Source organism: Bipolaris sorokiniana (genome assembly GCF_000338995.1).
Source record: "Bipolaris sorokiniana ND90Pr unplaced genomic scaffold COCSAscaffold_8, whole genome shotgun sequence".
NCBI classification, from domain to species: Eukaryota; Fungi; Ascomycota; class Dothideomycetes; order Pleosporales; family Pleosporaceae; genus Bipolaris; species Bipolaris sorokiniana.
Genome location: NW_006911902.1, coordinates 459,046 through 483,882, shown reverse-complemented (window position 1 = coordinate 483,882; position 24,837 = coordinate 459,046). Strand labels below are relative to the sequence as shown.

The following is a 24,837-nucleotide window of genomic DNA, read 5'->3' as shown; positions in this document are numbered from 1 at the left end:
CGCACGCTATTCCAGTATCGGCCTAGCTTGTCAAGGGCATCCCCGCAACCTCTGGCCCCGGCATCATCGAGTCTGACAAGGTGTGTACAAAGGCTTACAGTCGTGATTTTGCGCAACGTTGCAATGGAACTTTCGGAGAACAAGAAGCGAATGGCCAGGGGCGATCTCTACCATGCATTCACGCCCGAACTTGTAGCCGAGCGAGCAAGGTGCAAACATGCTTGGACTAGGTATAACAACGCTGGCGACGTGCCACGAAGGAAACTTACCGAGCTGTTCAGAGAGTATGTATGAGCCTTTCATGCAGCAAGATTCTCTTTTCACATTTGCATTCAGTGTCATCCAAGACAAGACACCTCTACCACCACAGGCACAATCATCAGAGGAAGACGACAGGCTCTTCGAAAATGACCCGTGGATCGAGCCACCAATGGCAATGGACTACGGCTACAACGTTCGTCTTGGTGAGAACGTCTTTATCAACTTCAATTCTGTTTTTTTAGATACCTGCCTCATCACTATCGGCTCTCGTACGCTTGTGGGCCCGAATTGCAGCTTCTATTCCGGCACTCATCCTCTTGACCCCGCTGTTCGCAACGGCACTCAGGGTCCAGAGCTCGGCAAGGAAATCCATGTTGGAGAGGACTGTTGGATCGGGGGAAATGTATGCATATTGCCAGGAGTCACTATTGGGAGAGGCAGCGTTGTCGGCGCCGGGAGCGTTGTTACAAAGAGTGTTCCCGACTTTACAGTAGTCGCGGGCAATCCTGCCAGATTTATTCGCAAGGTTGAGACTAGTATGGATCCCGCGCAGAAAGAGACACCATAGATTCCGTATAGCAGAAAAGCCCCTGTGCATAGCTTTGCCGCCGCTGAGTGCGAATCGTGTTCATCAACCGTGGTCTCGTGATTGTTAAGGCCCAATTTGCGAAATGGGCTTGCTGCCTCGACCCAAACGTCTCATTGCCTCCCATTGGCCTCTGTTGCCCTGTCTCGTTGTGCTATGTCACATCCAAAACGATTTGTATAGGTACTGTAGGGGCTCTAGGGAGGCACTGCTTAACAAATCACGGTTAATCTTGACGTCTTATCACCGCTGCATAAAGCATTTGTGTTGTATCACGTGCCGTTCCGCTCTAGCGCGTATCAGAGTGTATATGGGGATTCTGACGCGAAGCAGGCTCGAGCCAACTGACTTTGTCACCGCCTCATCCTGGACTATTGTATGACTACTAAGGCGATATTCGAAAGATCAGATTCTACCGGTGTTGTTTATGCACTAAAGCGTGTCGATGATGCGTTATTGTATAACTTACAAATGATCACCTCTGTAAATAGTAACCGCAAGTAACCCCGCAAAGAAACACGATAAGCATTTGGAAACCTGTGGCACGCCTGTCTCGATCCAGGCGTAATGTGGGGTCAGTTGGGACAAGGTTTCGACACAAAATCCGGTGATCTCCCGCCATAGCGTGAAGGCTAGTGCGCCAAGGCCTACGAAACCTTTTCCCAGACGGCGCCAAAACTGCAACATCGGCATGCCAAACGTTAGTGACTAATTCCGTGTTCGGACACAGCATAGTAACCTTGGCAAACAGACCGGAATGGGCCATGATTCAAGACAACTGGCGCTCGTTTGGTTTGCGTCTAGGCCCTGGGGAAGCTTAGCGCACCAAACAGCAGCATGCTTCGAAACCGTAGCATCAAGCACTCCGCTAACTCTCCGGCACGTCTGCGGAAGCTTGGCATCTAACTTGTTCCATCTCCACACTACTGCGATGCAGTCGCCTTTACGTCTCGTGAGGCCCTTTACAGACGGCTGGCCTGAGCAAGTATAAGTACCGCTTGTCCCTTCACCCAAAGAATCATTATCGGACAGGTTCCTCAATCACTAACAGGCTAATATCTTTTATTTTCGTCTTCCAGCATCTCTCACTTTCTTATTGCAACTTCTACATAATCATATTCCATCAATTTTGATAAATTTTAACAACCGCCATCATGCAGTACATTCTCGTCGCCTCTCTCCTCACCTCTGCTGTTTACGCTGCTCCTTACGCTCAGGTTCAGCAGCAGAACCCCAACGCCCAACCGGCAACCACCCCCAACAACCCCACTGGTCAGGGTGCTGGTATCGCCAACGGTCAAACCCCTACCGCCGGCGATCTCGCAACGGCCGTCTCCAACTGGATGGCCGATACCTCCATGGTCTCCAACTTCCTCAACAACGGTGCCAGCATCCAGAACAACGTCCAGTTCAAGCAGGCCGCTACTGTTGCCTACAACGCCGAGGTTGACGAGCTCAACCAAAAGGCCGTCATCGATGCTGCCAACAGCGCTGACCCCAACGTCATTGCTGCCAACAGCACTCTCGCCACTGGCGGTGCTTTCCAGGATGTCGTCGACAAGCTCCAGCAAATGTCCGTCCAGGGTATGGCTGCCGCTGGCAACATCGACCTGATCAACCAGAACCGCTGTGTCAACGTTCTCCCCAACATCGATGCCTACATGGCCTCCACCGGCTCTTCCAGCCAGGCTGTCCGCCCTACCGCATGCAACCAGACTGGTGTCATCAACGGTGTCCAGGGAACTGGTCCTACCCAGCCCGGCCAGCCTGCAGGTAGTCCTGCGGCTGCTTTCGCTGCTGCCCAGGCTCTTGCACAGGGAACTGGTAACGGTCAGGTTCAGAACGGTGCCACTCCTGGTGCTGCTGCGACCGCTGGCACTGCCGGAACTGCTGGTACTGCTGGTACTGCTGGTACTGCTGGAGCTACCACTCCTCAAGGCCAGGCCACTCCTCAGGGACAGACTCCTCAGCAGGGACAGACTCCTCAGCAGGGACAGACTCCTCAGCAGGGACAGACTCCTCAGCAAGGACAGACTGCCCAGCAAGGACAGACTGCCCAGCAAGGACAACAGACTCCTCAGCAGGGACAGACTGCCCAGCAAGGACAACAGACTGCTCAGCAGGGACAGCAGACCGCCCAACAGGGACAGCAGACTGCTCAGCAGGGACAGCAGACCGCCCAACAGGGACAGCAGACTGCCCAACAGGGACAACAGACTGCTCAGCAAGGACAGGCCGCTCAAGGACAAGCTGGTGCTCAGGGCCAAGCTGCTCAGGGCCAAGCTGGCGCTCAAGGACAGGCTGGTGCTCAGGGTCAAGCTGGTGCTCAAGGACAGGCTGGTGCCCAGGGCCAGGCCGGTGCTCAGGGCCAGGCCGGTGCTCAGGGCCAAGCCGGTAACGGTGCCACCGCAGGCGCCGCTGCCGGTGGCCGCCAGGGCCGTAACTAAGAAGTCCCGGCCCAACCAACATCTCGAGGTAGGAGATGAGGCATGGAACATCCAAGGTGGAAACAAACAAAAAAGGAGAGTCCAACCGTGCTGTGCAGGTCACATCGCGTTTTCACTCTCCTTTAGTATGTAAATAAGCTTTGTTTTTTTCTGATTTTTACTAGGGGGATTGTAATGGCTGGTGGCGAGTGGAGTATATATATATGTCTATAGCTTTGTAGTTATTGTCAGTTGTGAGATGCTGGACAATGACGAATATAAAAGGTATTAGCCTGCCTAACTTTATGTTGCCTTGAAAGCTGCTTGTGTGATTGTGTGATGTGCTTTTTTTTCTTCTCTTTTAACCCTGCTAGGAGATGAGAATGCGATAGACATGGTGATAGGAGGGAGAGACATCTATTCCTTTAGTCACATACAATACAATACAATGCAATACAATACACGTAACTATTAGCTTCTCTGGCATAAGTGTTGGTCTTCCTCGGCCTTGGCTTCAGAGTATCCTGACAGTTGGATTTCGTAGAGTGGCCTGATAACTAATGTGGCCAGACCACTTGTCTCCACGTTTTCCAGTTATCTTTCACCATGGCCAATCCATATCCCGGAATACTGCGCGTTTGTGCTGAATGGTATGAAGTCCCTAAAATGGGTTGACGGAGTATCCATTGCCGAGAGTCTAAGAATTCATGTGGGTTCGTATTGTGAAGTATGATTGCCGGGTAGAAGTGTTTCTAAAATTAACAATGTTTGCTTCCTGGTTAGAACTAGTTGATGCGGTGAATACGGTAGTGGGAAGGGGTTTGCCTTGTCGGTATACTTTCCGATTGGGACACTGCATTTCCTCGTACTCGAAGGTAGCTTCGGGAGGAGGGGGGAGGGGGGTTGTGAATTATCACAAATTAGAGTTTTCTTCCGATTGAATCATCGTTCAAACCAACATTATTGTAACTAAAGAAGAACAAGACGACAAACCATCCTCAATACGTATTAAGAATATAAAAAACATCAGTAGTATAGATACCTCAGGTCGAGATATAACCTAGCAAATTTGACCCAAGATATTGAAAACTGCCTATTTCCTGGGGTAGTCTAAGACGAATATGTTAACTCTGGTAAGGTCAGGGGACTTGAGTTATATTCCTGAACTTTTCTGTGTTAGTTTACCTTTGTAAAGCTGACTAGTACTCACGTACGCAGCTCTTGGCACTCACCAGGAGTAATATTGTAAGCGCTACAAAAGGTCCTAGCTAACTTCATGGCGCTCATATAGTTTACAGTAGGAATCCCGTCAACATGGACTGGCACAATGGGAACAAGATGCAAAAGAAGATATCATTGAACACACTTGTATGCAAGAACTAGAATGATTTTTGCTGTGTATCACGAAACAGCCTGACTAGGTTTAATGTTTCAATTGAGCTTTAATCACCTTTGTATATCTAGATTTATAACCCCGCATCTGTACATACGCGGAGTCAAGTTGCCTCAAGGTATAGTGCCCAAGAGGTCCATGGCCGCTGCATAGTTTGTCAGTTTGTGTAAGTCCTCCTCGGACCTACTTTACTTTTCCACTGCTTGAACAAAGTTTCCAACATCAAATTGGACAGACTGCAAGCTTCAAATATATGTCTTGTGACTACGTGTATAGGTAGAGAGGAAAATATAAATAATTCAGTGAATCTACACCAACTTTCTTACTACTCATCCAACAGCAACCCTCACTTCCCCATCCTCTACTTCCTAACCTTCAATTCCACACACGAATCTCCCACTTCAAAAACCCACCCATCATGAAGACCTTCACGATCACCTTGGTCTGTCTCGCCGCCACTCTAGCCGCCGCCAGTCCTGCTCCCTAACCAGATAATGGAGCCATTCATGGCGATGCTAAATGCGGAGGCCTCTACGGTCCGCGACCTCCCCCCCCTTTTTTTCTTCCCAACTTCTCCCGAATAAAAAAACCCGCCTTGAAGACCCAAACTTTGCCCCCAAACAAACATTCTTTGAAGACTAACTGGGAAAAATAGATGGCTGTACCTGGGGCGAATCCGACCAACAATGCTGCGACGGATATAAGTGCGCAAAGTACTTTTGTGGGCTTTTTGAGACTTGTGCGCAGTGTATTCATGACTAGAAATGACTTCTACCTGGGGCGATAAATATGAGGGATATGAGATATGTATCTTTAATTCCTAACTTTTTTTTAATGAGCTTCTAGTGATAGGGTGGGAAGGGAGGTTGTTTCAAATTTCAGTGCCGAAGAAGCTTTCTTGGAATCTTTTTTCCTGCTTTGGTTGGGGTACTGTAGCTTTTTCTTCAAGGGGAAGAATTCTTGTAGACAGTTGAGGGGAGATATAACATGTATGAATCAATACATAAGTTATCTTTATCTAATATAGATGTTTTTGAATCGTCGTCGTGATGTCTACACCAGTCTTCGGCAGAAAGATAGTTGAGCGAGAGTGCTAGAATAAAGTTCTTGTGTAGTTGTCACGATACTATGAGCTAAGGTCCAATACATAGAGTATGTTTCGACTGTCAGCTTACCACTGCCCAGTGCCAAAAGGCATGAGGTGCAAAGGGTCAAGTGTGGGTAGCGTCGTGTAAGCATCATACGGGCAAGAATTAGCCAGTAGGCTGATAAATGTAACGATATTGTGGAGCGTGGAATGCAGGTCAAGTTCGATTTATTTCCTCGGCAATGAGATTTACTTTTCTGCACAAAAATAATAGATGGAAGCATGCTGAAGTTACTTTTACTTTATGTATTGACAGGTGATTTGTAGTCGTTCAATTCATCAAGATTGAAGGGACTCTTAATCAAACTCTGGAAAGATACAAAGAAAAACAAGAGGACTCGGCACAAGATGTTTAGGTCAAGGTTACGCAACACCTTTTCTTGAAGGCACATACAAGAGAGGAGTCTTGCAGTATCCAGCTATAGAGTGATGTTCAATTGCACAACAGGGATATCGTGGCCTTGTAGAACACCAGTGGTTCGGCGGCATTGCGGTCGTTTGCCTGAGGTTTCGAAACCTCAGGCCCGGAAATCTGGATACCTGATATTCCCGGATGACATGTACCCGGTGCGACCCATGGAGTGATCTATGTCTGGGGTGTGCTTTGATCAGGAGCTGGTGCCCTGCCGATTGTGGTACAGCCGAAACGATGCACAAAACAAGATGTGTGGCAGGACTAGAAAGCTTGATGGGGCCGCCAAGCGTCGAGTTCAAGACGGGACGAGTATGAGGGGCCTGCAGTGGCTGTAGTCCATCAACACAAATACTTCGAGACTTTTGTCATGTGCTGGTCAGCAAAGTGGCCAGGGTAGTCCCACAAGCCCTTTTCCTACCGACGTTGGTGCTTCGAGCATGCCGGCATCGCGCAGCCAGTACGTGCTAGTACGACACCAACTCGCGTGACATGCCGCTTCGCAAGATGCCGACGCTCGCTGCATGCGGCCCACATATAGAGGATGCAGAATGCGGACGGGGATCTCAATTCCTTGGGCGGGCGGCGTCGCTGTGGAATCGTACATGCGCTGGCAGCCTATGACACGTCCGCTCACCCAAGTCAGTGCCTCGCCAAGTGCATGGTGGCATCGAGTCGCTGACCGCACACAGCTCAGCTAGCTAGCCAGACCGCAACCTCGCTGCTGCTCATGACGCTCATTCACGACATTACGTTTGCACCGAAAAATGGCTGAGGGCGAGCGCGCTGGCGGAGTACATAGCGACCTGGAGAAGGAGTTAACGTGCTCGGTAAGTCGAGGTTCAGGTTCAGGTTTCATGGCGGCGCGAAGGTGGGGAGCGGCCCAGCGAGAATGCGGCATGGCCGACATTGTGTTAAGCCAGGCCTGGCGATGGTTGCAATGTTCCAAGAGGGTGTCTCTGGGCGTATGGACATGTAAAGAGATCTTAATATCCGGATCTCTCGTTTCTTCTTTTCGCTATTCGTCTAGGCCTGCCGAGTCATAGGGCTACGCCTGCTAACGGTTCCCTGCCCAGATCTGTACCGACCTTCTCTACCAGCCGCTGACGCTTCTTGATTGCCTTCACACCTTTTGCGGCGCATGCCTGAAGGAATGGTTCGCCTTCCAGGCCTCTACGGCTACATCGATACACCCATACACCTGCCCGTCATGCCGCGCCTCGGTGCGCACCACACAGCCCAATGCGACCGTCACCACCCTCCTCGACATCTTCATAAAAGCCAATCCGGAAAGAGGCAAGACCGAGGAAGAGAAACAGGCGGACCGGAATAAATACAAGCCTGGGGACAACGTACTTCCCAAGCTCAGGCGGCGAGACGAGCGTGATGACGTAGATCAGCGCATGTTGAACGAGGCCCAGCAGCTGAGCTTGAGAGATGCGGACATACCGGGCAGCAACAATAACAACCTGCGACCATCACGGGAGCGGAGGAGGAGAGAAAGAAGCCGCGCTACTAGCACCGACTCGCGTGCAAGTCGAGACACAAGACACCCAACCAGCAGGAACCCTTCGGCTGCATCTGCAAGACCGCCCAGGGCTGTCGAGCACCAGTCGAGTTTGCGCTCGTTGCTGAGCTCGTCCGATCTTGATGCCGACGAGGTGGACGAGGACCTTGTGCGGCAGGTGCTGGAAGAGCTTGTATCAGAGGGGTTTGATTTGAATCAGATTGGCACCGCACAGGAGGAGGAAATCACGGAGAGGATTGCTGAAGCAGTGCGGCGACGGCAGGCCGAGCGGCAACGCGAACGAAGGCAAAGGAGAGAACGCCTAGCAAGAGAAGGTCTCACTAGCACATCATCCCCGCTTATTCCTCAGCCCTTGCGCAGTCCTCATCTACGGGACGAAGATGTACAGCGAAGGAGACACCATGGCCGGTCGGAAAGTGGGTCTTCAATTCCGCAAGCCACTTTACGACCTCCAATATCACGACCAGGCCTAATTGATGCTGCTAACCGTGGTGGGCGGGCACCGCGACAAAGGTCATCAAGTCAAGGCAGTTCCCGCTCAGCCACAAGAATTGAACGTCCGAGTGCAAACTTGGCCATTGGGAACTCGCAAAATAACAGCAGCAGTGAACGGGTATCGGCATCAGAGACGGCGCCCCCAGCACGCCGCCGCCAGTCGGACAATCAACAACGAAGCCGGCTTGATGCCCGCCAACAGTTCCGCGACAGTGTGCAATCCAGCGCGAGCTCGAATCCTAGTTCGCCCCAGCTACCAGATTTCAACATACCAGGTCGTGGTAGTCCGACAAGCTCTTTGGCTACTGTAGGAACTACAGCCGTACCTACTTCTTCATCCTCAACGCCTGCAGCCACACCTCTCCACCCTCCAACATCGCGTCGCACAACCGATCCCGCTCGTGTCACATTGCCACATGCTTCAAACAGTAACACTCCGCCAACGGCTTCACCTCCAATCACCCGCTCCACCACAGACTTGACTGTCCCACTGCCTCGGTCCAGGCAAACTTCTGCCGCTTCTTCAATCGCGCCCATTTTCTACAACGAGCCCAACATTACATGCCAGCGCTGCAACAAGAGTGACATTCAATACGAGTTGCACTACAACTGTAGCCGCTGCGATGGAGGCGAGTATAGCATCTGTGTCCGCTGCTACCGCCTCGGTAAAGGCTGTAAGCATTGGTTTGGATTTGGCTGGACAGCATGGCCTCGTTATGAGCGAGAAGCACCCGAAGGAGGCTATCCACCCAACCACGAGCACCCTCATATCCTAATCGGGCGTCGATACCGACGGCCCATGACACCACTCACAGAATCTAGCACCCCACCGCACGTTCTAATGAGCGAAGATGACCCCAATCAGCGAGTGGAAATCGGCGTCTTCTGCGAAAACTGCAAAGCCTACGCCAACGCCTGCTACTGGAAATGCGACTACTGCAACGAAGGCGACTGGGGCTACTGCAACGACTGCGTAAACCAAGGCCGCCACTGCACCCATCCCCTCGTCCCCGTCGCAAAGAAAGCTCGAGACTCGCAATCGACAACCACCGATGCGACTCCCTCAACTCCCTCCACCCCCCGCCTAGAATCCTCACATCTAGCACCACCCTCCTCAGATACAGCAGAAACAACAACCCCACTCGTCGCCCCTCTAACCCCCAAATCCGCCTCCCTCGCCCGCGGCCCCGGTTACTTCACAATCGCAAACTCCATATTCCGCCCCTTAACCTTCACCACCCTCTGCAACGTCTGCCGCTACCCCATCGCCCCCTCCACCACGCGCTTCCACTGCCTCAAATGCAACGCCGGTGACTACGACATCTGCACGAGCTGCTACCATAAACTCGGGGTCAGCGGCCGCATCCCCAAGGAAGACGGTGTGTCCGGCTGGCGCAAGTGTCTGCGCTCTCACCGCATGTACGTCGTCGGGTTTGAGGATCGAGATGGCGCCCAGCGACGCATCGTTGTAAAGGATCTTGTGGGGGGTTATGCGATGAAGGAGGAGGACATGGGGAGGGTTATGCGTGTGCCGCCAGATGGGGGAATGGGATTGAGGTTGCTGGCGCGCTGGGCGTATTGGCCGGATGAGGGGGTTGATGATGAGTTGGCGTTTCCACGGGGGGCGGAGATTAGAGAGGCGGCAGATATTAATGGGGATTGGTATTGGGGAGTTTATTGTGGGATTGGGAAGTTGTTTCCTGCTAATCATGTTGTGCCTGTTTAAGAAAGATGGTATGTGTAGTAGCGGTTGGAGGGGAGAGGAGAAGATAGGAAGTAGGTAGACTAATTTGATTGTAGTCGAATCGAAATTACATGACCGATTTCTTGAGTTCATTTGTTTGTTTATCATATCTCAAAACTAACATAATCTGAAATAACCACTCGACCTTGACGTCTTCGTCTCCCCTCCCCTTCACTTTGCAAAATTCTTCTTCAGCCACGGCTCCAACTTGCCAATCACCTCCTGCGGCGTCTCATACGGCGTCCAGTGCCCCGCCTCAATCATGCCCGCATTCTCCAGGTGCGGCAGCCACCCAGCATCGACAGGTACTTTCATCGTTTCCGGCCTGCACACGACATCCCCTGTGCCACCAAAGTATAGTGTGGGGACATTAACCTTTTGTCGTTCCTGGGGGACCTGTGCATCGCTCTCGGACTGGACGTTGGTGATCATGGCCTTGTACCAGCACGTGGGAGCCGCGAAGCCGTCGCGGCGCATACGGTCGATAAACGTCTTCCTGAACGCGGGGTCCCGCGCGTAGGGTCGAATATTCAAGTCGTACTTTGCTTTGCCCTCTAGAATGTCCCGCATGACGCCTCTGGTGCAAAGGATAGTCTTCATGAGGTCGGCTTCCACATGCATGATCTCGTAGCTAAGGTCGAGATTGCGTTCGAGGAGAGCGGCGCCGTCGGGGGCAGTGAAAACATACCAGTAACTCAAGAGTGCGTATCCGAAAATCTTCTCCATCATGGCGTTGGCCGCATCGAGATCGTATGGGGCGGGGTTCAATGGTGAGTACGCGACGTTGATGTTTACCAGGCCGACTACTCGCTCAGGATGGTATTGGTATAGGCGCGAGGCAAACATCGAGCCCCAGTCGTGGCCAATGGAAATGCATTTTTGTGCGCCTTCAGCATCGAGAATCTCGACAATGTCTTTGGTCATGAGCTCGAACTTGTATGCTGCGGGGTCCGTGGGCTTGTCGGTTCCGTCGTAGCCAAGCATATCTGGGATGATAATGGGGTGGTTGAGCGACTTCACTCCGCTTGCAACTTGTTGCCACATGGCGGCGTGGTCGGGGAAGCCATGCTGGAAGAGCAGAGTTGGGAGCGAAGAGTCACCAGCAGAGGTATAGTAGGTGTATGTGTAGCCTCGAGAGGTTTTGAGTGTTTTCTTATCGAAGCCGTCCATGATGCGTCTTGTCTTGTGCAAGAAACTTCGTGTTGATGCAGGTCGATGAGTGACTTGGAGGTATGGAAACACGACATGGAGGCATTTTTATAGCTTAAACGCCAAGGTGGTTCTGCTCGTAGGAGCGTACGGTTGAGGATAGAAGACCGCGCGGGGCAGCAAGCTGTATGGACAGAAGCTAGACCACTAGTTTCCACTCTTTGGAGTACGCATCGGTAGTACGGCCCTTCGTACGAAAACAATACTAAATCCCGAGGTTTTGCGTGGTGTGGCCTTTACAATCAACATTATTATCAATTGTAGTCCGCCTTTTTTCCCCCGTTAGCTGGGCCATCTGTTTGTAAGCGGCAATCTATGTGACGTTTTACCGAGGCTTGTGGATACGTACTGTATAATGGATACAACACCATACAGAATCGCGGACCCACTCGTCCCTTTAGCGAACGAAAGCAGCAAGTAAAGCGTACGCTCGATAAGACATGTTTAGCCCTGTTACTCCAGCATACCGGTGTTACGGCGTACCAGCATACCGGCATACCGGCATCTAGTATCCAGTTACAATAATGCAGAGCCCTGTCCGGATATGAGAAACACGGACCAGGCTCACCTGTTGCGACGCGGGGGCACCAGATATTGACTACGGAGCGCCCTATACAACGTTTTTATGGAAGGCGGCTTCAAAGTAGTTCCATCAGACTGCACCACGGTTGCAGCCTCGGTGAGCTCCTTGTATGTGATCTTCGGCCCTGAGCGGCGAGCCGCACAACACAGGAGCTTCTCCTGTTGACAAGACAATACCTTTGGGCGACCACTGCGAGGTTTGTCCTTTGCCGAGTTGGTGCTGGATTATTTCTTGTACAATTTCCTGATAGTCGCAGGGTCGCGGTTGAAGTGCGCTGCAACTTCAGCATTACTGCAGCCCTCGTTCAACATTGTAATTACAATGTCCCGCTCTTCGACAGTCGTATTCTTGACAGGGCAAATCATTTTCGACGTGCCCTCTCCGGATTTTGCTGTGGAAGTTGTGGTGGGCATTGTGTGTATATATTCGATGTGTGCGTGATGGAGAGAAAGGTCCTGATGATGTAGTAAGGTAAAAGGCAATCGGGCCATCCCGAGGCGCGTTCACGTCGCACGACATCAGCAGACTCCACGAGCATTACATCACAATCACAACTTCATCATGGCTGGAACACGAAGCTCCACGCGTCAAAAGGCGTCTGTAGCACCAAAGTATAATGAAGATCCATCATCATCGGCTGAAGAAGCACAATCGAAACGTAGTACGACCAAGTCGACGCGTCGGAAGCGTACCCGCGAAGATGAAGACGACGATGTAGCAGATGCCGGCCTACCACCGCCCAAAAAAACCGCCATTTCAAAATCCAAGGCATCCAAAGCGAGCACGACCAAGGAGAAAGCCTCAGCAAAAGCCCCAAAAGCCCCCAAAGCCTCAGAACCCCCAACATCCAAATCCAAACCCGCGCCACCACCCGAATCCACGTCCCCATCCAATCGCGATGCAAACGGCAACCAGGAGGTCTTCTGGCTCCTCAAAGCCGAACCCCTCCCCCGCTACGAAAACGGCATCAACGTCGCCTTCTCCATCTCCGACCTGCGCGCCTGCACAGAGCCTGAGCCCTGGTCCGGGGTGCGCAACCCGCAAGCCCGCAACAACATGCAAGCGATGCGCAAAGGCGACCTAGGCTTCTTCTACCACTCCAATGCCAAGCCTTCAGGTGTCGTCGGCATCCTGCGCGTCGCGCAAGAAGCGTTCGTTGACGAGACGGCGTTTGATCCAAAGGATCCGTACTATGATGCCAAGTCACAGCGTGACAATCCCAAGTGGTATTGTGTTGGGGTGGAGTTTGTGAGGGAGTTTGAAAGGGTTGTGGATTTGCATGAGATTAAGGGGTTTGCGAGTGAGGGGGGGCCGTTGAGGGATATGCAGCTTGTTACGAATTCGAGGTTGAGTGTTTGTAGGGTTAGGAAGGAGGAGTGGGAGTTTATTCTGGGGTTGGCCGAGGGGGGCAAGGGTGAAGAGAAGGATGTGGAGAAGAAGAAGAAGAAGGAGGAGGAGGAGGATGATTAGTGGGGCTATTGGTCCCTTTACACTGCAAGAGGACGGACTGAGCCGTGAGTTGGGGTATGGGTACCGGATCTCATGTTCTCGAGGCTCTGTTCATCGTATAACGGGTCTTCTGTATTCGGCACCTACGCATCTATGTACAACATTCTCCCAGTACTCCGCGCCTGGCCACGCTGCTATTAATACTGCAATGCCTGGATTACCTCTGGGCTGTTGAAAAACCCACATCGTTCCTGTAGCCTCTGCTGAGAGAATTCCAGCGTCGCGTTCACTCTCCCCAACGCACTATTGCTTGGATGCGAGCCCCCAATCGTCCTTACATATGGTCCACCAGGCCGACTAAATGCCTCATCCCAGTTCAGCAACGTTGTCGACCCAGGGCTATCTAGTGCTGGCACGCCACGGCTAACAAATGTGCTCCAAGACCGGCTCGCTCGCATGACAACCTCATAATCGTACGCGGTAGGATGGACAATATAGCCCGAATCATTGTACACGTGCATGCTATCGAAAATGTACGCAAACTCCGATGTGTGGACTACGCCGAACCCAGAGATATTTGTGACCTGCTCGAGTATGGGATCAAGAATGGTCTGGTTGAAGTTGTAAAAGTGCACAGGGCCTTCGTACTTCTTCTCAATCGCTGATCCGAGGTGCAGCGACGGACACACCATGAGAATGTCACGGAAGATGCGAGCTGAGCGGTAGAATTCCTTTGTCAAGTTTACGCTGGTTCCGAATTCTTCAACAGGGTACAGGTCGAGCAGCTCGGCCAGCAATTCCTCTGACATGCCTGGTAGGTAACCGCGAATAAAGTCGTATGTGTCTTTATCGGTTGCAATTGATGTGTTTGTGTAGACGTTGAGATCACCTTCCATCCAGCCCGACATGAATGTCGCATTTCCAAAACGACCTTCGGCAATCAGCTGACTGGGGGGAGCTGGAAGAAAATCGCCGTCTACTTGAGGCAACCAGATATCGCCAATATTGTGCGCGATGTCACTCTGATACGTTGCCTCTGAAGCATTAAAAAGTGTCTCGGTATCCAAGGCGCGCAAACATTCAATCGTTTCCGGTGCATCGAGTTTGGTCGTATTGCATCCAACATAGTCGACGACAGCCGTCATTGCATCCCTGGAAAACGTGCCTGTAATACCAGGCTCAAGGGACTGTGATTGCGCAACGCCCTGCTGGAAAGGCAGTGGCTTTTCCCCGCCATAAGCCAAAATATGCATGCCGATGGCCAGACCACCGGAGGATTGTCCGGCGATGGTAATCCTTTCCGGGTCCCCACCAAACGCAGCGATGTTGTCACGAACCCATTCGATAGCAGCACGTTGATCACGCAGCCCAGCATTCATGCTTCTCTCTTCTTTGAGCGAGTCCGACGTTGCAAAGCCAAAGAATCCCAGTCGGTAGTTCATGGCTACGTGCATAATGGGCAATCCGTTTTCTACTGACTGCTTGATCATGCCATCGGGAGCTGTCGTTGGTTCATTGTTGCTTGCCCACCAGAAAGACCCGCCGTGTATCCATACAAGTACCGGTAGTGGTCCTTTGCCCTCTCGATCCTCGGCTTTTGGTCTCGCCACATTCAAGTTTAAACAGTTCTCAGACGTTTCAGTAATGTTGTCCAATCCAAGAGGTACAAAGAGCGCGCCCAGTGGCTGCGGGCAAGCGGGACCTGGTTTTGTAGCATCGATGATTTGGCCTGGTGTGTATTCGTAGGGAATCGGAGGCTTGAATCTGTTTTCGCCACTGGTATCTTTTGCGTACGGAATACCCAGGAAGATTTCAATGTCGTTGCGTGCAATGCCCTGGACGTCGACGTCGGTATGTGATCCACCAAGTCGTATACTTGCTGCAGTTGTTGCGGCACCGATGCAGCCAGCTAATATTGTAAAGTGCATGTTGCTTTCTACCACGGCTTGGCTCCGTGGATTGCAAGAGGATCAAGATGCAGGATAATGGCAGCCTACCAAGCAGCCTAAAGCATTGTTATAGCCGCGCCCGGTGGCTTGGAGGCAATGCTTATGCTCGATAAACCAGATACCACCGCGACCGATTCTAGCCCGAAGTGGCAGGTGGATGCCGTGACGTGACAGGAGGGTGTTGAATCTGGAGCGGCATTAGTGTGCAGATCCACCCACAGTAATTATGAATGTAGCCCCTCGTCCTGCCAGCACAAAATCGAGCTCATGGACAAAAAAGCAATTCATGACTGTGGGGCACGTTGCTGTGCAACGTGCAACGTGCTGGGCTGGCATGCCTCTCTGCCTTGTACCGACATGCAGATAACGTGTGTGGCACCCCTGCTACTCATACCAAATGGTAGCCTTACACAAGCCAAGCATAAAGCTACTCCAACTGCGCGTGGCTACCCCGCAACTTTCTGCCAACGTCGTCCTTCTCCGCGTTCGGAGCTTACGAAGCAATTCGCTCGTACTATTGAGATAAGGTTCTGGTTTTTGATGTGATTCCATCCCGATTGGCTTGGTGGTAAGCATTGCGCCTTTTTACTGTCACTGCCCGTGCTTGACACGCCATCTGGCGCTGGGTTGCCTCCAACACCTGTGCAGTCAGCGATATAATGCTTTTTGTTGGTAGCTTTAGTTGGTTGGAGCCAGCACTATTTTTTGGGTAGCTGACTGGCTTCCTGAGTCGACGACGTGTTGAGAAGAAAGCATTGCATTGCAAATTGATTTAACGTAATCCCTTGTCCAGACAACAGCGGTCAAGAATATTGGGACGCGGCTTCAATATCTTATGAAGGTGCTGACGTGAGTGGCGTATTGCGAAACTTCTCCCTTTATCCTCTCCAAAACTCGACAATGAACCCTGCGACTTCTGGTACTTTGTCCCGCACCACACCGTGTCCAGCGTTTGGGACGACGAAAACACTGTCGAAACCAAAGTTTCGTAGCTCTTGTTCTGTACACAGATCGTCTTTCTCTCCCAACACCACCATCGAGGGTACACCTGTTACCACCGCTTTCTCGAAACTCTCGTGGTTATCCATCACACCGCCATCCCGGACAATAGCGACTACGGATGCCGTGTGTCCAGGGTGATTGCGGGCCTGCCACTCACGTATAGCTTCGGCCACTACTTCTCCCCGTGCAACTCTTTCTTTCCAATCCGATGGGACAATTAGCTCTCCGCCCTCGAGCCAGGTCGCGACCCATTGCCGCGCAGCATCCTCGTCGCAGTCATGTTGGAAATGTTCTTGTTCAGCCGGCGTGAGAGAGGAACGCTTGACAAGTCCCGCAGGTGCAACCAACACATAGTTTTGGACACGCGTAGCCCGTGATGCAACATAACCAGCTGTCAACGATGCGCCAAAGGAGAAGCCTACAAGGTGTGCAAACGGCCATTCTAGATGATCCAGTAGCGTGTCAATCAGCCCGTAGAATAGGCCCGCCTCATGAGAAGCAATTGGGGTGTCGCTCAGTCCATGGCCCCATAAATCAATCAATACAAAATGCGCCGAAGGAATAGATGCATGTAGCTTGCGAGCTAACGGAAGCATACCTAAAGCGGGAGTCTGCACGCCGTGGATGAAGAGCACACGCTCGGGCGATTTTTTGTCTAATTCTGGAGACGAGGATGGAGGTATCGAGTAGTATGCGGCTTTTGCATTGTTGTTGGTGAGATACCGGACCGGTGGGAGCAGGGTGCCGAAAGCAGACGTGAAAGATTTCTCAACAGGGGCAGGGATTGGCGAGTTAGATAGTAGAGATTCTGCGCCTGGGCGTGGTAGAACGAGGTGAGGGATATGTGAGGACATTGTTAGTGACGAGTTTCTGATAGGATGCGGTGCTTGGCTTTATGTTGTTAGTCGAAGGATTTGGATGTTGATAGTAGGGCGTGATTAGCGGAGACCACAACACGTGACAAAGTCGAGTATCGCAAGGCGATTTGCGGAAGGTGCGAACAAAGACACCGACGGCAATGTTTTCACAAGATTTGAGCAGTTTCTTGCCTTACCAAGGGCATTTTATCTTGTCTTTTCTTTCCCCATATTACCTTGAGTTGCATCTCCATATATCCCTTTCGGGATAACCGAACAACGCAGTATAACAATGCTACACAGGTAAACAAAATAGGAAAGCGCCATTACGTTCCTACCCAATAACATCGTTTCATGCCCTCGCTAATTGGCTGTGTAGCTATACCCGGCAAACTTTATTGGCGAAGCCCCTGCTATTCGTTTTCGATCCTTGGAACAGCAAGACCCTGGAAATCACGATGTAGTGGTATATTCATCCCAGACGAAGAAACGAAGAACAAAGCACGATGTCGTACCGAATACAAGAAGATTTCGCTCTCGGCAAGGCACCCTTTTTGACAAGCGGCCCGCGTTATTTGTCTTACCAAGAAAACAAGGGAAAAAGTGAGATAGCCTCGGCTCAAGTGCATCCACATGCGCCTTGGAGATCTTGACAGACAATTTTCTCTAGTCTGTGCAGACGGAACAAAGTCAACTACCACCTTACATTCGAAACCCCAGACACTACTTTATCAGCAAAAAGAGTAAGGGACAAGAGGTACAAAAAATACTTACAAAAAAAATGGCAACCCAACGCCCCCCATACGCAAAACAAACACCACCATCCCAAACCCGCCTCATCTACCTAACATCTTACAACCTCATCTTCGCCTCCCTCTGGGCCTCCATCTTCGTCCACGCAACATCCCACGCCCTAACCTCTTCCCGCATCGACCTCTTCCGTGCTACGGAACCCTATGCCCGCTGGATCCAAACAGCCTCGTTGCTAGAAGTGCTGCATGCCGCTTTTGGTAACCTCCTTTTTTCCTTCCCCTCCTTTCCCATTTCATTTTCTAACTAGACCAAACCAAACTAAACTAAACTAAACCTCGATCAAAACAAAAAAAGAGCCCGGAAGGCTAATAAAGAACGAAAATAGGTCTCATCAAATCCCCCGTCAGCACCACTGCCCTGCAAGTCATCACACGCGTGATCCAGGTATGGATGGTGTGGTTTTGTTTCCCTGCCAGCACCGCATCGTCAAGCGCGTATTTGGCGCTTTTGCTAGCGTGGTCGACGGCAGATGCAATTCGGTATTTTTATCTTGCGCTGAATATGCATGGGAGGGCGCCTGGGTGGCTTGTTTGGCTTAGGTACGTTTTCCTCCTCTTCTTCTTTTACTAAGAAATAGCTTGACGGGAGTGGAAAAAGCTGATACGGGAGTAAAGGTACACGATGTTTTACCCGCTGTACCCAGTGGGAATTGGAGCAGAGTGGTGGTTGTTGTATCGGGCTGCTGAGCCTGCAGGGAGCATTAACAGGCTGATTCCACCGTTTTTCTACTTTTGCCTTGCGTTGTATGTTCCTGGTAAGTGGAGAGAGATACCCAAGGAAAGAGGGAGAAGTGCGTGGATTGCTGACTTGTAATGTAGGTTCGTATACAATGTATACGTATATGATGAAGCAGAGGAGCAAGACGCTCAAGTCTGCGAAGAAAAGTGTTTGAAGAGCCTCTTTGTAGTGCTTTCCTGAGTAAGGCATGGGTTCAAGGGCAATTTCACATGACGTCAGAAACAGGCAGTATGCAGCATCGTTGAACGCAGACACATGCCGACGGAATTTTTGTACACGATATCAATACATAGGAGATGCATGCATACCCAACCAAAACATAGAAAAGAGACATCTTTCCTTCTCTCCTTCACCTATGCTTCCCACAACTACGAATGAAACTAAAAACGCATCATATTAAATATAGGAAACCTTTACACCCATGCCGACGGTGCGCCGGACCTTGTCCAAAGCATTACGTATGATCCTCATTATCCTTTCTCGGAGGTCCCTTCTGCCGAATGCAAGGCCAAATGCGAGCAGGAAGAGGAGGGTGCGGAAAAAAGCCATTGGATTTGCAGTCATGGAATGTGCAGTATTAGATATCAGGTTTTGGATATTAGCAAGCACAGTGGAGGCGCGATTGTAGAAACCCGGTGGTGGACTCATGGATTTCTTGGGTGGAGTGCGAGATGTTCGAGAAGATTGCGAAGGGACGGGTTGAGGGGTGGGTTGTGACTTGCGGAAACGTTCGTCCGAGCCTCGGGGCTGACGACGGTTTTCTTCCTCGCGTTTCCGGCGCTCGTCCTCTGCGCGAGACTGTTCAAGACGTCTTGCCTCGGTTTCTCTGCGGCGTTGCTCCATCTGTTCTTGCTGTTGTTGGCGTAGCTTCTCCTCCCTTGCCTCGGTGTCCTCCTTTTCTTCTTTGAGCGAGTGCAGAGCGAGCAGGAAAGCCTCCTTGCGCTCGTCATCAAGGACCTCTGACATGCTGATAAACTCGCGGGCGTAGTCCCACTCGTCGTTACGGGGCAGGACATGTAGGGTGTACAGTTCGAGCAGCTTAATACGCTTTTCGAGGTCGCGCGGGGTGTCTGTGCCGGTGTGCTGCCTGTGATTACCAGGGCGCTTCTCTTGGTATGACGGCGAGGCCATGTGTGAGGCGATGTCGAGTGTGGGTGTCGCAGATGCGGAGAGATATGTCTCGAGCTTCTGTTGATTGAGGCGCTGGGAGGGAGCATGTGTGAGTAGCAGTGTCGCTCTGCATGGTGGTTAGTATAGAAATCACATCCACGGCCTACTTTCGGCATACAAGTTCACAACAACATCGGCATCCACGTCACCCTCGACTCCAGCATAGCCATCGCGCACTACATCCTCCCAGATGCTACCGTCGCGGCATTTGGACACTAGCTGCTTCCAGCGGGTGCTACCAAAGGCATGCTTGCCCTCTTCGGCACCCAGTTCGATGACGGCATTCAAAAAGGTGAGGTAGAAGCTCCAGACCTTGATCCGGGTGCCGCGAGACGCGGTTGCTACGGGCGCATGTCCTACAAGGTCGCCATTGGGGCCATTGGTGTCGTCTAGGGGCGGCGGGGTGATGATGGGTTCGATTGTGGAGAGGGCCTCTGGCAGGCGGCGCGTCAGGAACAGCTGAGCGGCCTGGCGGTAGGCTTTGGCGATCTGGGAGGCTTGTTGCCGCGATGCCGACAGCGACGAGATAGACGTGGACAGGTAGCGCGACCCGCTGACATCGTCGTAGAGAGTCGCCATGGTCCCTGCAAGACGCGATAAAAGTGCTGGCGAGGAGTTCCGGACGGCGTTTACGGGCTCATAGCGGTGAAAGACGGGGGGCGCGGCTCGGTGGTGTGCATTTCCACACTCCGCGTCGTCACAACATTCGACCTCGGCTTTCTCGCTGTCAGTCATGTCTTGGCGCGTCAACTGGCCGAGCAACCCTCTCCTCATTTCCGCACCCCGACACGTGACGAGCAATATAGTTATGCTTGCACTCTACGATACATGCGGTATCTGCAGACATTGTACTACCACCATGGCCGCGATGCGCAATCAACTCGCTTCGCAACTGTCTGCTTGCTTGCCACAAGCTCTGAGTCACCGGCTGAGAATTGCCTGTTTGATCGCTCCTGACCACCTTAGCTTCGCAACTGCCTCCAGATAGCAGCCTTGCCACTCACTTTTTCTTGACAGCTGCTTCTTTTGCCTTTACCACCATTGACATTCACCCTCGTCTACAAGCTTATATCATTATCGCAAACTGCCTATGCTGCTTGACCGCAATCCTCGTTATTCCCACAAACATGGACGTCGACGCAGCCACCTTCCCGCACCATCTCTTGTGGATACTCATCAACATCGCCGAGGCGGATTTCGTCTCATTCGACTTAGAACTCTCCGGTATCCCTTCCCGCATCCAGGATAAACCCCCGCGCGGCCCCGGACGTTTTACCATGGAGGAACGCTATGCCGAAACCAAGATGGGAGCCGATCGCTATCAGATCCTACAGGTAGGGATTACGTGCGCAAGATTCGACTATATAGCAAACAAGTACGTCTTACGCCCATACAACATCGATATCAGCCCATTGTTGGATGAGCGCATCGACTTTGAGCGCGAGATCCGGTTTCAAAGTGGTGCCTGCACCTTTTTGCTCAAAAATGGCTTTGACCTTGGCTTGCCCTTTGCCAACGGCGTGCAATATTTGTCGCGACAAGAGGCAGACAAAGCAAAGCAGATGGCGTGTGACCGTCTGGAGAAGAAGAACCCCGTACCCGACCTCCAGCTTAAGGAGGGAGATGTCGAGTCTCTTGACTTTATGCGTCGTGTCAGGGAAGCCATCAACAAATGGAAGACCACCACTTCGTCTGGTTTAGATATCACAACCCACACTGGGCTCCCTGAACGACCAAAAATCCCAGTAATAACGCGCTTTGAAAAGCGCTTGGTTCATCAACTCGTGCGTGCTGAATTTCCTGACCTAGTGACTATGGGTCGCTCAGAATGCGTTCGCATCATTCAGCTTGATCCTGTTCGCGAAGCAGAAAATATGCAACGAATGAAGAATCGCGTCGACGAGTCCATATTGCGTCAAACTGGCTTTCGTTGGATTTTCGAGGCTCTTGTCAAAGGTGGCAATCTCAGTAGAACTGACCTCCTGTACGTTGCTCGGACGACAGGTATGGCTCCAACGGCAGATACAGATGACACACGCACTCGTTTCGATAAGGCCATGGAGAGACTGAAGACCAAACAGCCAGTTCTTGTTGGTCATAACATGTTCACCGACATTGTATATCTTTACCGCACATTCGTTGGCGAGTTGCCTGTGCGTCATGAGGAGTTCTATACATGTCTCTGCGTTATGCTAATGAAGTTGACTAGGACACATTGAACGATTTCCAAGACGCTATACACGAGCTGTTCCCTAAAATAATCGACACCAAGTATCTGGCCACATTTGCCGAAGGCGATCTCAACGCGTCACCTACTTTACAGGATATTGCACAAGGTCTCAGCAGCCAACCTTTGCCTGATATCATCACTCATGCCGATCATCCCAAGTACCAAGACATTGAGGCTTTCCATGAAGCGGGCTACGATAGTCTGTTGACCGCCACCATCATGATCAAACTGGCTGCTAGACTAGGCGTGGAAAGAGGAGAAAAGACACTCCCACCGCTTTTTCAAAACTCGGCCAATGGCGCGGACAATCAATCCAACCCTACCACCAATCAAAACGTACCAGATTTTGTCAAGGACGGCCGGGAAAAAGTGCAAAAGCCAGTCCCGTTACCACCCGTCGAAAACCCAGAACCTAAGCAGTCCAAGAAGCAGCGGAAAAAGAACAAACAAGTCAGCAAGAAAGCAGAGCAAACAAGATTCCAGACGAAAAATGTCTTCGACGCCCTTAGCGAAATGTCACTAAACCCAGAAACCGCGCCGTTGTCAACCGATGATGAGGAGGCAGAGCCAATTGAAACAAAGGAAGACCACCAAAACGGAAAATGGGAAGAGCAAACATCTCAGTCTCCCGGATCATGGGAGAACGCTGCTCCTGTGCAGAACACCACAAGTTTGACGCCTCTCGAGCAAGTCGAACGCCAACCAATGGAGCTCATGCCCCATTTCAATTCCAAATTCTGGGCCGAATTCGGAAACACGCTTCGAGTCTTTGGCACTGAAGAAGCGGTCTGGAAGATTGCCACTTGGGAATCTTGATTCGTCGGGATACTTTGAACGTAACTGGAACATACTTATGTATGTGTGTATGTACGTGAGCGAATGTAGCACAAATGTTGGTATTCAAAAAAAATAAGGCAAAGAAAACAAAACCAGATATGCACCGGAAATTAAAGAGAGACGCATGCATGATGCATACATGATGCAAGTGAGACATGTGTTAGCCTGAATATCTCAAGTCGCTGCCTCATTTATTTGCTTGTTACCAAGCTGCTTTATGTTCTTATTGGTTGTTCTGTGCACGACAACTCACCCTTCGTATTCGGACTTGGAAAAGCAGATGTGGCATGCAAAGTTGGGAAAAGGTGGTGCTAATTAAGTGCAATTGCCCTTTCCATATGCCGTGCCGCATGATGCATACTGTATGTACACCGCAAGTAAGCGCAGCTAATTCAACTGCATTAGGCATGCCGCCACGTGGACTTTTTCTCTTTCCCAGAGACGCATACCAGGACGGTATACCTAGTCATGTCCAAACGTAGGCGCGTAAAGATTAGCGCGGGGGTTGTGTAGTGTACTATCGACATTGAGCCCTGGTAGCATGCATGTCCGTTTCGTTTCCCGTCACACGGTACAGAAAACACAGGGAGCACATTCTACCCTCTTCCTACCATCAATTGACATCCCGCTCATGTCTGTCCCGAGACGCATTGTGGTATGGATACCCATGCCGTGAGTGAGGACCTGCTGCAGTGCACAATCCTCCATCAACTGCGTAATCCGAGTTTACCCATCTTCACTTTCCCATCTCCCCTATCGTGTCGTGACACGACCGCGCCCTGGGACATGACTACCAGTAGTTGCTTCCAGGTCGTGATCCAATAACCTGGATGGGCGCGATTGCGGCATTTTCGGCTACGTCAGGTAGTGAAAATGATTAGCTGGGCTTCTAAGGGACGTACGTGATCGTCCAATCGAGTGCGAGAACTTCGCGGTAGTAAGCACTGCTGCGCGCTGCTGCAGAAGATGATGTCGGGTGGACGTGGGGGGTCCCTTCGGCTTAGCAGGAGATCCTGAACGAACCAGGGCAAAGTTAGCACCTAGCCACATCATTGGATGCAAACATCCCGTCCGACGACTAGCCAACAGCCAACATGATCCGCAACCCTTTCGGCCGAAACCGCATCTTGTCGCTTGTAATACGTACATAAGTAGTTCAGTAGGGCTGCCCGATCCCAGTAAAGCCGTTTTACTGGTTGCACATCTACCTTGTGCGCTTAAAAACGTCTTTGCCCACCTCAGCCTTCCCGCCACCTTGGCCCATGGCACCACCCCCGCGATCTCCGACTCGCTGCCTCTGCAAGATATAGAAACACATCACCACACATCCAACAGGGGATGCCCCAGCACCGCGGTCCTGTGCTGTGGGCCTATGGTTACACATCCGTCGTAAACTTCTTCCATCTTATGGTTTTCGGGTTACACAAACCTTCTGAACACCCATGTACTGTACATATGTCCTCAAGAAAATTTATTTCCCCTCTTGCTCGGTGTGTAGCGATTTATGCTCTAAGTGGCTGAGGACTACTGTACGTGATCAGGCTTGGCGATGCAGCCGGGTCGCAGCAAAATCATGAGCCTAACAGCCCAAGGAAGAAGGGCGGTATCTATCATGATTGGCGACTTGCTGGATGTGCGGAATTTTGTGCTGGCTTTGCATCTTTCCGTCGGGCCATGCGTGTTGAAGAAAGACTTGTTGACATTTCGCTGTAGTCCTCCGGGAGTACGAAACACGGAAACCTGAGAATGCAATTTTGCTTTCACGGGCAGGCCGCCAGCCTTGGCCGTGTTGTGTTGTTGTCGAGTTATAAAGATTGGATTAAATCACTGCTGCCATGACGGTGTGCTTCTTTGTTATCTTCTTTCTATATCTTCCCCCCAAAGAAATTATTCTGTTGGTGCAGAGTATACAGCTGATACAACTATACCTCATCATGCCCTTCATTGAAGATGCTTCCCAAGCTTTGACAATCCAACCTTCATTGCCACAGGCTGGATTTGATGGCCG

The 24,837-nt window shown here is 51.3% G+C and overlaps 10 protein-coding genes across 10 annotated transcripts; 6 read left to right on the top strand and 4 right to left on the bottom strand.

The window, feature by feature from the left end:
- Positions 1–86: 86 nt before the first annotated feature.
- Positions 87–873, top strand: COCSADRAFT_118549 (uncharacterized protein). The gene is made up of 2 exons (XM_007702442.1): positions 87–284; positions 337–873. The coding sequence occupies exons 1-2, from the start codon at positions 124–126 to the stop codon at positions 827–829; spliced, it is 654 nt and encodes a 217-aa protein (XP_007700632.1). The 5' UTR covers positions 87–123; the 3' UTR covers positions 830–873.
- A 954-nt stretch (positions 874–1,827) lies between these two features.
- On the top strand, positions 1,828–3,572 carry COCSADRAFT_200103 (uncharacterized protein). Its single transcript, XM_007702441.1, has one exon. The coding sequence runs from the start codon at positions 2,002–2,004 to the stop codon at positions 3,292–3,294; it is 1,293 nt and encodes a 430-aa protein (XP_007700631.1). The 5' UTR covers positions 1,828–2,001; the 3' UTR covers positions 3,295–3,572.
- Positions 3,573–6,992: 3,420 nt separating this feature from the next.
- COCSADRAFT_171813 (uncharacterized protein) lies at positions 6,993–9,974 on the top strand (the record flags this gene model as incomplete). The annotated part of the gene is made up of 2 exons (XM_007702440.1): positions 6,993–7,055; positions 7,302–9,974. The coding sequence occupies 2 exons, from the start codon at positions 6,993–6,995 to the stop codon at positions 9,972–9,974; spliced, it is 2,736 nt and encodes a 911-aa protein (XP_007700630.1).
- A 95-nt stretch (positions 9,975–10,069) lies between these two features.
- Positions 10,070–11,284, bottom strand: COCSADRAFT_329080 (uncharacterized protein). The gene has a single exon (XM_007702439.1). It carries the CDS (start codon positions 11,160–11,162, stop codon positions 10,164–10,166), a length of 999 nt encoding a protein of 332 aa, XP_007700629.1. The 5' UTR covers positions 11,163–11,284; the 3' UTR covers positions 10,070–10,163.
- Positions 11,285–12,209: 925 nt separating this feature from the next.
- On the top strand, positions 12,210–13,342 carry COCSADRAFT_329075 (uncharacterized protein). The gene has a single exon (XM_007702438.1). It carries the CDS (start codon positions 12,346–12,348, stop codon positions 13,252–13,254), a length of 909 nt encoding a protein of 302 aa, XP_007700628.1. The 5' UTR covers positions 12,210–12,345; the 3' UTR covers positions 13,255–13,342.
- Positions 13,343–15,305, bottom strand: COCSADRAFT_329074 (uncharacterized protein). Its single transcript, XM_007702437.1, has one exon. It carries the CDS (start codon positions 15,159–15,161, stop codon positions 13,431–13,433), a length of 1,731 nt encoding a protein of 576 aa, XP_007700627.1. The 5' UTR covers positions 15,162–15,305; the 3' UTR covers positions 13,343–13,430.
- Positions 15,306–15,893: 588 nt separating this feature from the next.
- On the bottom strand, positions 15,894–17,270 carry COCSADRAFT_37324 (uncharacterized protein). The gene has a single exon (XM_007702202.1). It carries the CDS (start codon positions 16,778–16,780, stop codon positions 16,061–16,063), a length of 720 nt encoding a protein of 239 aa, XP_007700392.1. The 5' UTR covers positions 16,781–17,270; the 3' UTR covers positions 15,894–16,060.
- Positions 17,271–17,822: 552 nt separating this feature from the next.
- COCSADRAFT_91005 (uncharacterized protein) lies at positions 17,823–18,746 on the top strand (the record flags this gene model as incomplete). Its single annotated transcript, XM_007702436.1, has 4 exons — positions 17,823–18,051; positions 18,180–18,393; positions 18,469–18,608; positions 18,673–18,746. The coding sequence occupies 4 exons, from the start codon at positions 17,823–17,825 to the stop codon at positions 18,744–18,746; spliced, it is 657 nt and encodes a 218-aa protein (XP_007700626.1).
- Positions 18,747–18,988: 242 nt separating this feature from the next.
- Positions 18,989–20,341, bottom strand: COCSADRAFT_90789 (uncharacterized protein; the record flags this gene model as incomplete). Its single annotated transcript, XM_007702435.1, has 2 exons — positions 18,989–19,829; positions 19,881–20,341. The coding sequence occupies 2 exons, from the start codon at positions 20,339–20,341 to the stop codon at positions 18,989–18,991; spliced, it is 1,302 nt and encodes a 433-aa protein (XP_007700625.1).
- Positions 20,342–20,889: 548 nt separating this feature from the next.
- COCSADRAFT_143653 (uncharacterized protein) lies at positions 20,890–22,941 on the top strand (the record flags this gene model as incomplete). The annotated part of the gene is made up of 2 exons (XM_007702434.1): positions 20,890–21,915; positions 21,972–22,941. 2 exons carry the CDS (start codon positions 20,890–20,892, stop codon positions 22,806–22,808), a joined length of 1,863 nt encoding a protein of 620 aa, XP_007700624.1. The 3' UTR covers positions 22,809–22,941.
- Between the last annotated feature and the right edge of the window lie 1,896 nt (positions 22,942–24,837).